We start from the raw sequence: 15,258 nt of genomic DNA, 5'->3' as shown, positions 1-15,258 counted from the left end.
TTTTTTTTTTTTTTGTGCGCACTGGCTCTCAGACATCTTGCGGCTTAATTATTTGAGATGCGCAAATAAACAGACCTGTAGAACTCCTCCAGGGAAACATTTCAGCATATCTCACTCACTGTCTGTCTGACACCGACAGACACGCCTCCAGTGCGCCGGTGATTAGAGATCACTGTGTGTGTGTGTGTGTGTGTGTGCCGGCTTGAAACATGTTTGCGATCATCTCTAAAGCGAAGGCGTGTTGAGAAGTGAGCTTTTGTTAGTACGAGCGAAATATGTTTGTTGAAGGGTCATGCCGAATGTGCGTGTGTGCGTGAGAAAGAGAGATAGTGAATGTGCGCGCGGGAGAGAGAGCGAAAGAGAACGAAAGGATAAAGAGATGTGGGAGTGTGAGGAAGGGAGGGCAGAGAGACAGAAAGAAAGAGAATGGAAGAAATAGGTTTGTGTGTGTATGTTTGTGAGAGAGGCAGGCACAGTCAGTTTTGATAACAGCAACAGTAGGAGGAGGATGAGCTTGGCTCCGCCCCCTTTGCCTCTCGCAGCAATAAATAGGAGCTGGTGTTTTTTTGCTACTCACTTCTCTTGAAGGATGAGGTCCTTGAAACATCTCAAACATCACACCAGGAGTAATGTGGTGAGTGCTCAACCCAAACACACATGCTGTATGAAGCGGCTTGTGTTGATATATTGACTTTGAACTGTTGCTTAATTGCTTTGTTAAAGTTTGCAACTTTGAATTAGGGAAATTAAATAACTTTTTTCTCTCACACAGAATACCGCAAGAGTGAAATTTATACTTTAACATTTCTCTATTTTTCAGTCTAGCCTCATGTTATCTCTCTGCCTCCAATGCTGTGTGTTTCTCCTGTTTTCTATCTCTCAGACACACACACGGGTTCATTCTGTGCTGGTCTTTACACTAGCTAGCGTTTGTGTTTGTTGTTTTTTTTTAATCTTTTTTTATATTCACTTCAGCTCTTCTCATACAGGCACGGCTGCTATCTTGCCTGACTGGCTCTTTCATTTGTCTTTCTGTCTTAACACTCCTTCTCTTTCCTATTTCCTCCCTCCTTCTTTCTCATTTCTCACCCTCTTCTTTTTTTCTCTGTTTCTGTCTCCTTCTTAGTTTCAGTCTTTCACTCCCCACAACCCCTCCCTCTCTCTTTATCTCTCTGTTGTTTTACAGCTGTCAGTCGCTCCCTCCCTCTTTCCCTTGTGTATGGTTGTTTTTCTTAATCTTAAATCCGTATTGTGTAGCTTTCTTTTTTTCAAGAACAAATCAAGGTACCAGCTCGTTAGAGGTGATAATGTGTGTTAACGACTTTCTGAGAACACACACATTTACTTGTGTGTTCATGACAGTGATTTGAGCATTCCGAGGCGTGGTAAAGTGACCTGAGCTAAGAGTTCAACCAACTTCCCCTTAATTAATCCATACGTAAGTAACAATCATCAGCCTCAAAGAACAATTTTTCTCATAGGTGCTGTATCTAACTGGATTATGTTGGCTTCAGCCAATGTGTGAACTCCACAAATTGACTAGACTTGCTGGTACTGCTTAAACTTCACTGTCCAACCTTTTCATAGTCAGCAGTGGTAGCGCTTGACCTCACAGGAAATGCTGTGGATAGTCCATGGATGTAGACTTCCCGCTCGGACCTAGACACTCTTTGTGCTTCGTGTTCGTTTAAAGACTGTGAAGGAAGGAAGCATGGCGCTCGAACAGATCTGTCTTATCTCTTCTATCTAAAGCAATCTCTGGTGGACACAGAGGCAAGGCGTTGTCAGACTATGTCTCTTGCTTACTGCTGTGAAAATGAGAAAAATTATATATACATATATTTTTTTAATGAAAATGTTCACCGTTTCACTAAAAAGATCAGGTAACGGAACGATTTTTGAAAAACACTGCTGCCGTGTTGCCAGAAATTGCCTGTAATTTTTTACATTTCTAAAGCAAATCCACAAACTATTTAAACGGCTCTTATTGTTGCCCCGCATCAGTCAACTTGGTTGTTCTGACACTCATGTAGATGTGACGCTATTGCACTGACTTCATTGCTATTGTAGTGACACTGTTGCCATGACAGCCTTAGCCAGACTTTGTTGCTACGACTGTATTGTATTGACACTTGCAATGGCAGATTTACTGATTCTGATTTTAGGAAGTATTGCTAAGACCTCTTGTTTTGTCCGTTGACAGGAAGAGCAGGAAGTTCCTCTGGTTCGCTGCTATTCTAAAGTGATGGAGCATGCAGTGGACGTCAGCACTCAGACTGACCCGGTAGTGGTCCTGTCCCTGGCCCAGGCTGCCGTACTGGGACTCATATCACAGAATGAAATCTTCGGAGCCACAATTGCACCAAATGGTTTCTATACAGGAGAGGGACGTGAAGGCCCCGCTCCTCCTGCAGAATCCATGGAGTATGAATATGCAGATCAGCTAATTGGAGCCAATGGAGACTATCTATCCGAGCCTCACGGGGAGAACAGGGGGCCAGAAGGGCTCTACGGTGCAGAACGCAGGCGTCCAGGACCCCGTGGGAGAACCAAGAGGCCCTTGAGTGAAGGAACACCAGAGGAATCCACGGAGAGGTCTCCGGACACACCGAATCAGGTGAAAGGAGAGAGGTCTGAGTTCTCCAGCCCATGTTATCTCTCGAATCCCCAGCAACCTGACAATGAGCCAGAAGTGTTGGACCTAGCACCTCGGAGAGTGCCAATGAAAGAAGAGCAGTGTAACAAAGGCTACCCTGAGCCCTCGAGGGAGCCAGCCATCCAGCAGGTTGACTCTGACACTCAGACACAAGCCCACCAAAGCCCTGTGGGCCATGGAAAAGCGTTGGTGGAGTCCTCTGAGGGAGGACGGGGAAAGGAGGAGAAACAGGAAGAAGAGGAGGAGGAAGTGGAGGAGAGAGCACTGAACCTGAAAACCACAGAGGAGGATGTGAGCCCAGCAATGAGGCGCTACTATGAATCCAGTGTGACAGCATATGAGGTTGCTGAGATGGGCCTGCCGGGAGACTATGAGGAGGGCGGCCAGGCCATGATGTGGACGGAGGGTGAGAACTCCTTGGGTAGACGGATGCAGATCGACCGGCTAGATATTAACGTGCAAATCGACGAATCGTACTGTGTGGATGTGGGAGAAGGCCTGAAACGCTGGAAGTGTCGCATGTGCGAGAAGTCCTACACTTCGAAGTACAACTTGGTTACGCACATCCTGGGTCACAATGGCATCAAACCACATGAGTGTCTGCATTGTGGAAAGCTCTTCAAGCAGCCCAGCCATCTTCAGACGCATCTGCTAACGCACCAGGGGACGCGGCCACACAAGTGCACCGTCTGCAAGAAGGCCTTTACCCAGACTAGTCACCTTAAACGGCACATGTTGCAGCATAGCGACGTCAAGCCTTACAGCTGCCGCTTCTGCGGCCGAGGATTTGCCTACCCTAGTGAGCTACGTACTCATGAGACCAAGCACGAGAGCGGCCACTGTCATGTTTGCACGCAGTGCGGCATGGAGTTCCCCACTCACGCCCACCTCAAGCGCCACCAGGTCAGCCACCAGGGCCCGACAACCTTTCAGTGCACAGAATGTCATAAGTCCTTCGCCTACCGTAGCCAGCTCCAGAACCATCTGATGAAGCACCAGAACGTGCGGCCCTATGTCTGCTCGGAGTGCGGCATGGAGTTCGTGCAGATCCACCACCTGAAGCAGCACATGCTTACACACAAGGTACTGACACAGCAGGCCCTCGAACACAAGGTACTTAAACCTCATTAGTTTTCGTAATCTCCCCTCAACCATCCTATTAGAAATTACTCCCCAGTGACTTTGAGATCCAAACCCCATCTACATTTTCCCACCACTACATGTTCCCATAAAGCTGTAGGTTAATGTGTCTTCTTCAGTTGTGTCTCGGGTATTGCCACAAGTTTCTATGTAAATGGAGCCGTCTCTGACAGTCCCTTCCAGCCATCCAATCCGCCTCCTACCCTGCCAACTCATCCCGTTTCCCTGTCCCTTGCACTAGTATGGAGCTGTTTTGTTTTGTGTGTGCTTTGTGCAGTGAAGTGTGTCTCACAAGCTGATACTTCCTCCTTTCATTTCTCACTGTCCATGAGTATGATTCATCTTGTCATGACTGCAGTGTCAGTAAACAGAATGTGTCACAGGTCAGCAGGGTTCGAAAGAAAAAACACATCGGCAGTTAGTCATTTCTTCAGCATTTACATCAACAGTTGTCTAGTTTGAGCTCTGTTGTTAGATTTATTGCTATTAGAGATAATAAATGTCACTCCTAAATGAGAACACTGGATGTTTACAGTTAGTTGGGTACACTACATAGACAAAAGTTAGTGGATATCTGAACATTGCATCTGTATGTGCTTTATAATTGGGAGTTGATCATCCCTAGCTCTCCTGGGAAGGCTTTCTACTAGATGTGGGAACACATATAGGGATTTGATCCCATTCAGACACAAGCAGATCAGGCACTGATCTTAGGTGATGTGGCCCAAGTCCAAGTTGGCATTCCAATTTATCTCAACAGATTTTATTGGGGTTCAGTTCTTATTTTTGTAAAGGCCAGTCAAGTTTTTCCACATCAGACTCCGTAAACCATTCATTTATTGCCCCCACCGTGTATTTATTCACCTGTGCAAGTTGGAAGTTGGCACATAATTCTCTAGAACTGTCCTCACTGAAATTAAGCGTCCAAACACAAGGGTTAGCCCACTCACTTATGGCATTGTAGTGTAGACTCATTGTAGTTCTTAGCACATTCTTAAATGGAAAGAGTTTTTCCGTGTGTGTTAGGATGGAAGTATTCCCTGGATACACTGGAAGTGTTCATTGAATAGTCAAATTGTTAAGGCGAGAGAATGTTTTACCCTCTTCATTTGTTAATGTTTTAGCTTGGTGGAGCATCAGAGCTCGCACTGCACTGCATACACAAATCTATTTACCCTGCAGCATTGAGATAACAACAGTGAATAAAGTGTGTGTGTGTGTGTGTGTGAATTTGTTGCTCTGTATTATGGATTCTAGTGAGCAAGCAAGACAGGCACCCTACTGATGGATTCAGCTGCGCTTATGACAACTAACCACTTTTTCTCATTCAGCTGATGCCAGCGAGAAATCCATTTTTCCACCCGCTCTCAAAAACGAATAAAAAAAAGTCTACCGCTAATTACAAAAGTTACTTTTAAAGTGATGGTCACATTGGAATCATCTCTAAATATATTGCTGTTGTCTTTCTCTCTCAGGGTATGAAGGAATACAAATGTGACGTGTGTTCTCGCGAGTTCACTCTCTCTGCCAACCTGAAGCGACATATGCTGATTCACACTAGTGTGCGCCCTTTCCAGTGCCACGTCTGCTTCAAGACCTTTGTTCAGAAGCAGACGCTTAAAACACACATGATTGTCCACTTGCCTGTGAAACCTTTTAAGTGCAAGGTGGGTACGAAGAAATCTTCCATGCCAATATAACCCTGCTGGAGTCCTCCAGACAGTCTGTATTTTTCTGCCTGATGCATGCATAGCTGTGCATCATAGACCTTTAACAGTTCCTGAATTGGTTTCTGTAGGTGTGCGGGAAGTCCTTCAACAGAATGTATAACCTGCTGGGTCACATGCACCTTCATGCCGGTAGCAAACCCTTCAAGTGTCCTTACTGCACCAGCAAGTTCAATTTGAAGGGCAACTTGAGTCGACACATGAAGGTGAAACATGGAATCCTGGACACTTCAACTGAAGGACAAGGTAACAATATGCAAATTTGACCTCAGATTATACTTACTTTTGACTCTTGCTGTTCTCAATGTTATAGAAAATTAGAAACGACAAGACCGGTATAGCCTAGAGGTTTATACAACTGTTTGACTCCGCCTCTCTGTGGCCTTATAAGGCGGAAGTAAAATCTGATGCTAGTAAAAGTTAGCTAGTCTGACGGTGCACACCAAAAGCGAAGCGAATATTTGCGTCACTTTACTCGCTCTAGATTACTTGTGAGATGTCACTCGCACAAAAAAAAAAACAATAAAATTAATTTTCTGATACAACTGGACATGTCAATAAGCTCTTCGCTGATTAGCTTACATGACAACTCATCATGCAAATTTTCCGCTCCAGATGAAATTGTTCAACTTGCGTGGCACACGCGATTGAGGCAAATATCGTACGTTTCGCGGCAAACGCATCACCCAGCCTAAATTCTCATCTATTTGCGTCTTTGTATTAACTTTGTATGTAATCTACTCGTGCAAATTAAATTTGCTTTTGGTGTGCACAGTGTGTCTTGCATGTGTAAAGAAAAATACCAAGATTTGTGATATACGTTTGACTGATTCAAAGATTTTTGTCAATGATTTCAATTTACAAAATGATAAATTAATGGTATAAAGTAAAAATCCCTGAATTGACGTTGCATAGGCTATATATTGAAAAACCAAAAAGTGTTAAAACTAATTATGCTATTAGTGAGGCTTATATTTGTGCATCTCCATTTCCTTCCTCAGATGCCCTGCCTGATGTGGAGGGTCAGGAAGATTACGAGGAAGAGAGCTTTGATTACAGTGAGAGGGAGAATCTAGCCAGCAACAACGCACAAGATTTGGCGAAACTCGCCAAAATTAGCTACTACAACTACACTAAGGTTTCTGCTCGCTACAACACAACTTAAAACAACTGACTGAGACACAAATGTGGCTTAAGGGAAAAAAAAGACTGTAATGGTCATTTCTGTAGTACTCTTGGCTCTGACATGAGCCAGTGTGGAAATAGCCATCATGAAGTGGATGTGCACTGGAAGCCATTTTGGTTCTGTGAAACAAACGTGATAGCAGACTGAAGCTTCATTTTAACAATGTCATTTCACATTAGGGACCATTCTGAAGAATAAAGGACTGTGTGTGTAGGTGCTATTCTTTTTGAAACAAATGTTCCACTTTTGCCCATCACAATGCAGTTCTTAAGAAGGATATCATTTATGAGTCACATTCAATGGTGCAGTGAAACAATATGCACAGATGTAAGAAGGCACTTAATCTATAGACAATCCACAGCTCTTTAAAACACAGACATGACTGCCATACGGCATGGGATAGTTCACCCAAAAAATGAATATTTTGTCATCATTTACTCGCCTTCATGTTGATTAACCAAACTGTTGCTGGTAACCTATGAAAGTCAATGGCTACCAGCAACTGTGTGGTTACCAACATTCTTCAAAATATATTTTGTTCAATAGAATAAAGACATGCATACATGAACAACATGAGGGTGAGTAAATGTTGACATTTTCATTTTCAGGTGAATTATCCCTTCAGTCTTGTTGGTGGTTTTACTGTCCAGCAAGTTAGATACCACTTTATAGAACTTAACCAAAGCTGACAAAGTGCAAATAGTTCTCATTACATGTTAACTTTCCCAGCATTTAGTTTTTAAGCATACTGTGACGTTTAAGATTCCTTTTCAGCAGTTTGTGGTTTTCGATGAGCATATGCAGTTTGTAGCTCACAGTGGATTGAGTTTGTGGGACAGTTTTTCCAGTGCCTGTTTTTTTTTTTTTTTTTTTTTGAAATGGGCCAGACCATGGCATTTGATCACTGTATAGCCTTCTGGATATTTTTTTTGTTTTGTTTTTACATTATTGCAAATAGTATTTATTCTTCAATGTTCTTGGCATTCATAAGTGTAAATACATTGCCAGTGTACCAGATGGACAGATTTTATTTCAAGTTAAAAATATACATGCTAAGCCATGGGTTTAGTTCAATTTGGGTATAATTGCATTATTTATCCAAGTGCATTGTTTGGTCCATCTTCTCTAAAATACAAGAATCTTCTGTCTAAATTATATATTTTTTTCCATCTTTAGTTTGATGAATGCAATACAAACTAAGATTTGTCCCTTTAAAGCGTTCAATATTTCACAAAGCCATGCGTGAGCCAAAAAAACTGTTAAATATTTCATCTTCCTAAATGTCTTAGTTTGCAGTCTGTTCTTCTGTGTACTACGTACTAGCTAACGATGTGGGCTAAATTCATTTCTTTTTTAAAATGTGATAATCTTCTAGCATTTTTTTTTTTTTTGGTGTGGCTTAAATTACCTTGTTCCAAACCTCATCCAATTGAATCTCCTTGGTCATAAAACCTTGTAACGTGCACTGCATCTTTCACAAAGTCACCAATACTGGTTGAATTTTGACGAGGATGCCCTAAAAACACTGGACAAAAATATTAACTGCCCTTGTGTGTGCAAGAGTGTCTCATCCATCATTCCAGCGCAGAGCTCAGGAGTGATGAACGACAGTCTGCCGACATGTGACAGGGCTCGAGACCCAGCAGAGAATGATTGGGGAAATTCACCATGTATTCTCCATCTAGCTAGGCAACTCAAAATGTTAATGTGTAACACAAGATTTGGTGCATTTTTATTGCTTTAAATGGGTGTGTCCTTGCATTTTGGGCTGTTTGCCCTAAGCTAGGCAGGAGTTTTAGTTTTGGATCAGCTTTGATTCTTTTGTTGCACACTAATGTGAATATGACGTTGATAAATGTTAAACGTTGTGCTATGGACATTATTATAAATTAATACATTTATTTACCTTTAACCGTGTGAGTGTGTATATTGTGATAAACCACACAAGAACAGGGATCCAGGTGGCAGAGATTTATTAGAGGGTCTCTCACATGGCCCTTGAACTTTCGTTTTCTCCTGTGGTTTTATACAATATCTGACATACAGTACTTCATCTTACAAAAATAGACCCCTGGAGGTGCGGGAAGAGATGGGATCACCCATCAGCAGGATTAGCTAACAGAACAGCTAGGAACATCACTATGTTTTTATTACTCCTCCCTTCATACATTATATTGTATTCATGACCTTTAAGTTAAAAATGAGGTACAAAAAGACAGACACTCTCCGTGGTGTCCAGGCCCGTTGTCCTTCATTTGCCCAGAGCCTTGTCCAGGTTTGTCTTGATGGCATCCAGGAAGTCTGTGGTGTTGACGTAATGCTCGTTCAACTTACAGCTGTGGCCACACAAAGACAAATGTTAATGACATCAGAGACATTAGCTAAAGAAAACCTTAAAGGGGTCATATGATGCGATTTTCAAGTTTTCCTTTCTCTTTGGAGTGTTACAAGCTGATTGTGCATAGATAAGATCCCTGAAGTTGCAAAGACTAAAGTCTCAAAACCAAAGAGATATAACGAAGCGTTTGAGAGAGGCGGGGCATATAGGACCTACAATAATGTACAGTATTTGAAAAATAATGTGTTTTTTGAACATTAAAGCATGTCAACATATTCTGTTACACCAAATACACAAAATAATGATCTTTAAAAAAGCATCATATGACCCCTTTAACAATTGATGTCAGCAGTTTTATCATTAGGGCTAGTCCTTTAATGGAGGTCAAAGACATTAAACCTGGATCATTTTTTATATGCTCGGAGTCTGAATAATTTGCTGACTTACTTGGCGAGACCATGAATGCAGCCAGCCAGATCCTTGGTCATCACGCCACTCTCCACAGTCTCCACGCACACCCGTTCTAGAGTCTGAGAGAACCTGCATAGCAATGGACAACGATTAACAGTTACACTTCTGTTTAAACATTACCGATATGATAGGAATGCTGCTGCATTGAAATAAAGCTCCCCTATCCTAATCCTATAGTACAGATGACAGGCAGTAATAAATGAACTTACTTGATCAGGTCTGGGTTTCCATCAAGTTTGCCACGGTGTTCCAGTCCCCTGGTCCAAGCAAAGATACTGGCAATGGGGTTAGTGCTAGTTGGCCTTCCCTGTGTAAAGTTAAAAATCAATTATGATAATTCCTTTGGCTTTTGGCTGCAGGTTCAAGCACTACATTGCAGACATTTCATATACAACTGCATAGTAAAAAACTGGTATTTGCACCCAATTAAAGAATACATACGTATACAAAAAGCAGGGTATTTTAGATATTAACATTTTAGATAAAATGTATTAATTACAAAATATTATAATTACAGTACATTGTACAATAATAATAATTACTACAGTAAACATTATACAATGGCTGTATTTACTTGATCACAAAAATATTAGAAACAGAGATATATATATATATATTTATTTATTTACATTAAAAAAAAAAATCTATATTAATATTGAAAGCTGAATATTCAGCAGCAATTACTCCAGTCCTGAGTGTCACATGACCCTTCAGAAATCATTCTAATATGCTGATTTGGTGCTCAAGAAACATTTCATAATATTATCAGTGTTGAAAAAAGCTGAGCTGATTAATATTTTTGGGGACTGAAACTTGAAGGATTCTGTCATAAATCAAAACAAATCAAATTTGTTTGAAATATTTATTATAAATGTATCATATTTCTGAATTCTGAAATACAGCAACAATAAATAAATGAGTGTTCCATAAAAATGTTTTATTAACTCAAGGGCACATATGCTCTTTTAAAAAAGTTAAATGTTCAATGTTCAAATGCTGCTGTTGAAGGCAGTCATTTTTCCTCTCACCACAAGATGGCATAAGGCATCTAAAAATCCAGTTGTGGAACCGCCTGGTTGCTTTATTTTATTTATTTTTTGTGTTATTATTTGTGTTAAATATATGAAACAAATGAATGAAACTAAATAAATGAAACAAACTATTTTCAATTTTCTGTCTCAAATCTAAATTGGTATGCAGGATATGAATTTATTTATAAATAAATAAAATAATTAAAATAAACAAACCTTCTGGTGCTCACGATAATGCCTGGTTACTGTGCCGTGAGCGGCCTCTGCCTCAATGGTCTTTCCATCAGGACACACCAGCACAGAGGTCATCAACCCCAAAGAACCGAAACCTGCAGACAATATTCAACATTCTTTAATAAAGTATAAAATTATTTCAAAAAATCCTCCTTTATGCTTCATGGGCACCATGTGCCTTTAAAAACTGGAAGCAATTTGTTTAGACCATAAATAGTCTAGAGCATGATGATGACTTAAAAGTGCTAAAACCAAAAACTGCCATAAAACAGTTCTGGTTCTAATTGGATGAACATGGGTGCAATATGAAACAGGCTGACAATTTTTCGAATAGATCTTTTTCTATGTTATTTACCCTGAGCAAGGATGTCAGACTGTACATCTCCATCGTAGTTCTTGCAGGCCCACACAAAGGCACCTGATGACTTGAGCACCTGAGCCACCATGTCATCGATGAGCCTGTGCTCATACCAGATCTTCAGCTTGTCAAACTCTGACTTGTAGTTTCTACCCATAGAATATAAAAAAAAGACGGTTCAGTATTTTGCATTGAAATGACTTTAGAAGAAAAATACAGTTTCACATGTCAGCACTGTGACAGCATCTCAAAGCGCTAATCTCATAATTACACAGCAACACACGCTCACAGAAAACACACGGTGGAAGTGCGTAAATAACAAGCATGCCGAAGACACTGATAAATACAATGCTTCTCACTTCTCAAAGATATCCTGGAAAATGTCCTTGAATCTGCCATCGTAAGCCTTCAGGATGGTGTTCTTAGTGCTCATGTAGAGAGGCCATTTCTTCTGAATGGCGTACTGGAAGCAGCTGTGAGCGAAGCCAGTGATGGACTGTTAGAAAGAGACGAAATGTCACATAAACGGGAAAATAGATGTTCCACTTTCACAATAAGGAATTCAACTAGGAAACGCTGGCTGTGTAGTTCCAAAGGGTGAGCAAAAATCACTCACTTCAAATGTGAAGTGGAAATGGTGTAAAACAATGAATTTCAGCACTATCAATTTGCAGCCTACAATGAACAGACACTTAATTCAGTCAATCTCTTTTGAGGGGAAAAAGAGGCCACTAGCAGCACCACCTCTGGAGCAGCCTGAAGGCAGACACCTGTAACACTTGTAAAGCCAAACAGACCATTCCCCCGACTACAAACAAAGACTTCAGGACATCAGGGTTCACTGCAGGTACACGAGCTGAGGGAGGCCATCTATTATCTAGACTTCATCCATCCGGAGGTGTAAGTGTAGAACATAACAGAATTTGAGTCAAAAGGCCTTAATTATACAAACTCAGAATACACGAGACAGTCTAAAAATGTCTCTAATTTAAGGTGTTATTTTTACACCTTCAAGATAGATCACCACCAGAGTATAAGCTCATTAACAGAAAAAAGACATTTTTCAAATTCATATCCATTTGCCAATTTTTTTTTATTTCAGTGGAAATTTAGGAGGTCCCAGTAGATATGCTGTTTTAAGTTCACATTTGGATCCATTTCAATGCTTTGAACACTTTAACACCGCTGGATGCTGTAATTCAGGAAGTGCAAAATTCAGAGGTCCCACCTTTTAACCAATTCATTTTTGTCTTCACAAGTCACTCGGTGATTACTGGATTTTGAAATCAACTTACTTTGAATTCACAAAAAATAATTTCCAACCGAGCAAGTAGTTAAATATGACCTTTATTCTACTGTAAATTATTCCATACACACTACTGTTCAAAAGCTTTAGGTTGATAAGTTTATTACTTTTGAAAAAAAAAAAAAAAGTCTCTTATACTTAAAGTCTGCATTTATTTGATAAAGTAATATTGCGTAACAATTTTAAATGTTTCAATTTCAATGTAAAAAACCAAACTAAATTTTCAGCAGCCATTACTCCAGTCTTCAGTGTCACATGATCCTTCTGAAATTCTAACAAGCTGATTTGGTGCTCAAGAAACATTTTTTACCATTATCAATGTCAAAAACATTTTTTTCAGGATTCTTTGCTGAATAGAAATGCCAAAAGAACAGCATTTATTTGAAATAGAAATCTTTACATTACATTATACATGTCCTCACTGTTCATTCTGATCAATTGAATTATTCCTTGCTGAATCGAAGTATTATAAAAAATTTACTGACCCAAAAATGTTGAACAGTTTTGTAGATATATTTAACTTTAGATTTATGCTTTTTTATAACTTGTGTAGGAAAGTATATTTTATAATTTAATATTTCCATTTTTTTTCCATGACTGTGGGTACCAATTATAAGAAAAGAGTTATTGTTCTTTTCACAGATTGTTTATATCTTGATGCTCCTTCAGTCTTTAAAAAAAAAAAACATTATATGCATATGTGCACTGACCTCGTCAGTATTATACATTCCCATTCCACAGCCACCACCAGGGAAATCGAACACCTCCCACTCATTGGCTTTGCTTCCATCGGCTGGAGAGAAGACCAATTTGAATTTGCCTGGTTGGCTCACAACAAAGTCTGTTGCTTTGTACTGCAAATCAACAAGAAGACTGCAGTTCAGAGGGAATAAAAACACACTGGGGGAATTTTTTTTTTAATTTTAAGACCACACAGATCATCCAAAAAAGCAGACCTGGTCACCGTGGGCATGTCTGCCAATGGTGATGGGCTGTGTCCAGCCAGGAACAAGTCTGGGAATGTTCTTGCAGATGATTGGCTCACGGAAGACAGTGCCGCCCAGAATGTTCCTGATGGTTCCGTTAGGGCTCTTCCACATTTTCTTCAGCTTGAACTCTGACAAAGATGAACATAATGCACTTAAAGATATGCCATTACGCATTTGTTTCAGTCTCTCTATAGATATATATATATGTTTGTAAAAATATGAATGGAAACAGTTCCAACACATGGCTTCTGTAGCTAAATGATTTGTGCAAATTAGTAGTTGACCATTATGGATTTTTAAATGGCTGGAGAGCAAGATGATAAAATCTGATGCTACCAATTCAAGTCAAATTTAAATGAATATTTTTACATTTGCCCAATTCACAATTTTTAAAACAAAAATAAATGCAGACTTGCCAACCTTTGAAATTTTTTTTGAGTACCATCAGTGTGACCGGGGGGGGTCGGCTTTTCTGACAAGATGCGCGTTAAATATCGAATGCGATTTATTGTGCAGCCCTAGTCAAAATGCGTACCCGCTATGCAAAATGCCTACAGGTTGGCAGGTCTGTAAATTTACTGGAAGAAAAACTGATAAAAACTAGATCAGTTATCCGCTGATGTTGATAATGTCAAAATGTGCAAATTGTACAGCATGGCCAATACATCGATGTGTCATTAGAGCAAATATCAAGTGAGGTGTGCCATACCTTCGACCCTAGCTTCGTCAGGTGTAATGGTGGCGCATTTCACAGAAACATTGTATTTCTGGGTAGCTAAAGCAGAGTCGATTGTGACTTGGTCATCAGTCTGGTCACGGTAAGGAAGACCCAGGTCAAAGTACTTCAGCTCCACATCCACATTGGTCAGAATGAGCTGCACACAACAATTTCGTGTTAAAGGTGTAAACAGAGTCATTCAAAAACACACACACACACACATTAAATACATTAAAGCAAGTCATTTGGTGATTTTATTTTATCCTAAAAGAGTGATGTAATTTTTCAAAAAATACTTGCTTCTACCACATCTTAATATTAAGTTTGATGACGCAAAAATTTCACACTCCCCCTATAAATTACGCCACGCGTGATCATTTAAATTCTGATTGAGCCTAAACACCATAGTTATAATAATCGCTGGATTAATGGCATTGTTTTTCTGGCTATAAATAATGAGCCCATTCTGATTCTCCACAGAACTGGCAGAATAATTTCAGCTTGTGGAACGTCACCACCACCATCTGCCGTCTCTCGCAGGAGGCAGACGGCCAGTCAGTGAGAATGACCTCAACACTGGCCCTGCCCCTGCGTGATGCGGCCGTAATCTTCACGCGTAAACACTCTTCCAGTAAGCCCATCACACTGTTTTTTAAAAACACGCCAATCACTCCACCACTCTCTCCTCGTCTGTTTAATTCTCCCAAGAGACGCTGTCACATTCCCTTTCCAATTTCCATCTCCTTTTGTCTTTTTACTCTTGTCTAACCCAATTTTCGTTCGGTCTGTGCCTGTCTAGGCTTCTCACTCTCCTGTTTCTCTCTTTTCTTTGCCCTCTACATCTTTCCCTCCCGCATTCTGTTCCTCTCGGTGAGTGTGTGTGTGTGTCACCATTTTAAAAATAGACTAGACAGACACTGCTTCCCTCCCCCTCATTCTCTCACAAGCTTGGCGTTTAAGCACCTTTTCTTTGATGAACTCCCAGATGATCCTGGTCATCTCATCTCCGTCCATCTCCACCACCGGCTTTGCCACCTTAATACGTTTATCGGCATCTGTCAAATAAAACAAAAACAATCTTTCGATGAGCTGTTTTTTTTTTTT

The 15,258-nt window shown here is 40.4% G+C and overlaps 2 protein-coding genes across 4 annotated transcripts in view; one reads left to right on the top strand and one right to left on the bottom strand.

Annotated features, from left to right (window-relative positions):
- Positions 1 to 7,163, top strand: part of LOC107714783 (zinc finger protein 710-like) — a 23,239-nt gene extending 16,076 nt beyond the window's left edge. Inside the window, exons 1-5 of one of the 3 annotated variants that reach the window (XM_016520753.1) lie at positions 590 to 634; positions 2,204 to 3,739; positions 5,272 to 5,463; positions 5,595 to 5,769; positions 6,525 to 7,163. In XM_016520753.1, coding sequence (XP_016376239.1) covers positions 590 to 634; positions 2,204 to 3,739; positions 5,272 to 5,463; positions 5,595 to 5,769; positions 6,525 to 6,688 — 2,112 coding nt within the window. In that variant the 3' untranslated portion in view covers positions 6,689 to 7,163. Of the gene's footprint in view, positions 1 to 589; positions 635 to 2,203; positions 3,770 to 5,271; positions 5,464 to 5,594; positions 5,770 to 6,524 lie in introns of those variants that run through there. The other 2 variants (XM_016520751.1, XM_016520752.1) reach the window with 2 other exon arrangements.
- Positions 7,164 to 8,665: 1,502 nt separating this feature from the next.
- The window catches only part of LOC107714782 (isocitrate dehydrogenase [NADP], mitochondrial), a 17,803-nt gene continuing 11,210 nt past the window's right edge, over positions 8,666 to 15,258 (bottom strand). Inside the window, exons 2-11 of the mRNA XM_016520749.1 lie at positions 15,118 to 15,209; positions 14,146 to 14,311; positions 13,404 to 13,564; positions 13,158 to 13,301; positions 11,501 to 11,637; positions 11,139 to 11,290; positions 10,766 to 10,878; positions 9,728 to 9,825; positions 9,495 to 9,587; positions 8,666 to 9,045 (exon numbers count right to left, since the gene is read on the bottom strand). Of these exons, the coding sequence (XP_016376235.1) occupies positions 8,961 to 9,045; positions 9,495 to 9,587; positions 9,728 to 9,825; positions 10,766 to 10,878; positions 11,139 to 11,290; positions 11,501 to 11,637; positions 13,158 to 13,301; positions 13,404 to 13,564; positions 14,146 to 14,311; positions 15,118 to 15,209 (1,241 nt within the window). The 3' untranslated portion in view covers positions 8,666 to 8,960. The remainder of the gene's footprint in view (positions 9,046 to 9,494; positions 9,588 to 9,727; positions 9,826 to 10,765; positions 10,879 to 11,138; positions 11,291 to 11,500; positions 11,638 to 13,157; positions 13,302 to 13,403; positions 13,565 to 14,145; positions 14,312 to 15,117; positions 15,210 to 15,258) is intronic.

This window comes from Sinocyclocheilus rhinocerous, unplaced genomic scaffold (genome assembly GCF_001515625.1).
Source record: "Sinocyclocheilus rhinocerous isolate Xijiao unplaced genomic scaffold, SAMN03320098_v1.1 scaffold58, whole genome shotgun sequence".
In the NCBI taxonomy this organism is placed as follows: domain Eukaryota; kingdom Metazoa; phylum Chordata; class Actinopteri; order Cypriniformes; family Cyprinidae; genus Sinocyclocheilus; species Sinocyclocheilus rhinocerous.
The sequence above is the reverse complement of the archived record's forward strand: the minus strand, read 5'-3'. Positions and strand labels throughout refer to the sequence as shown.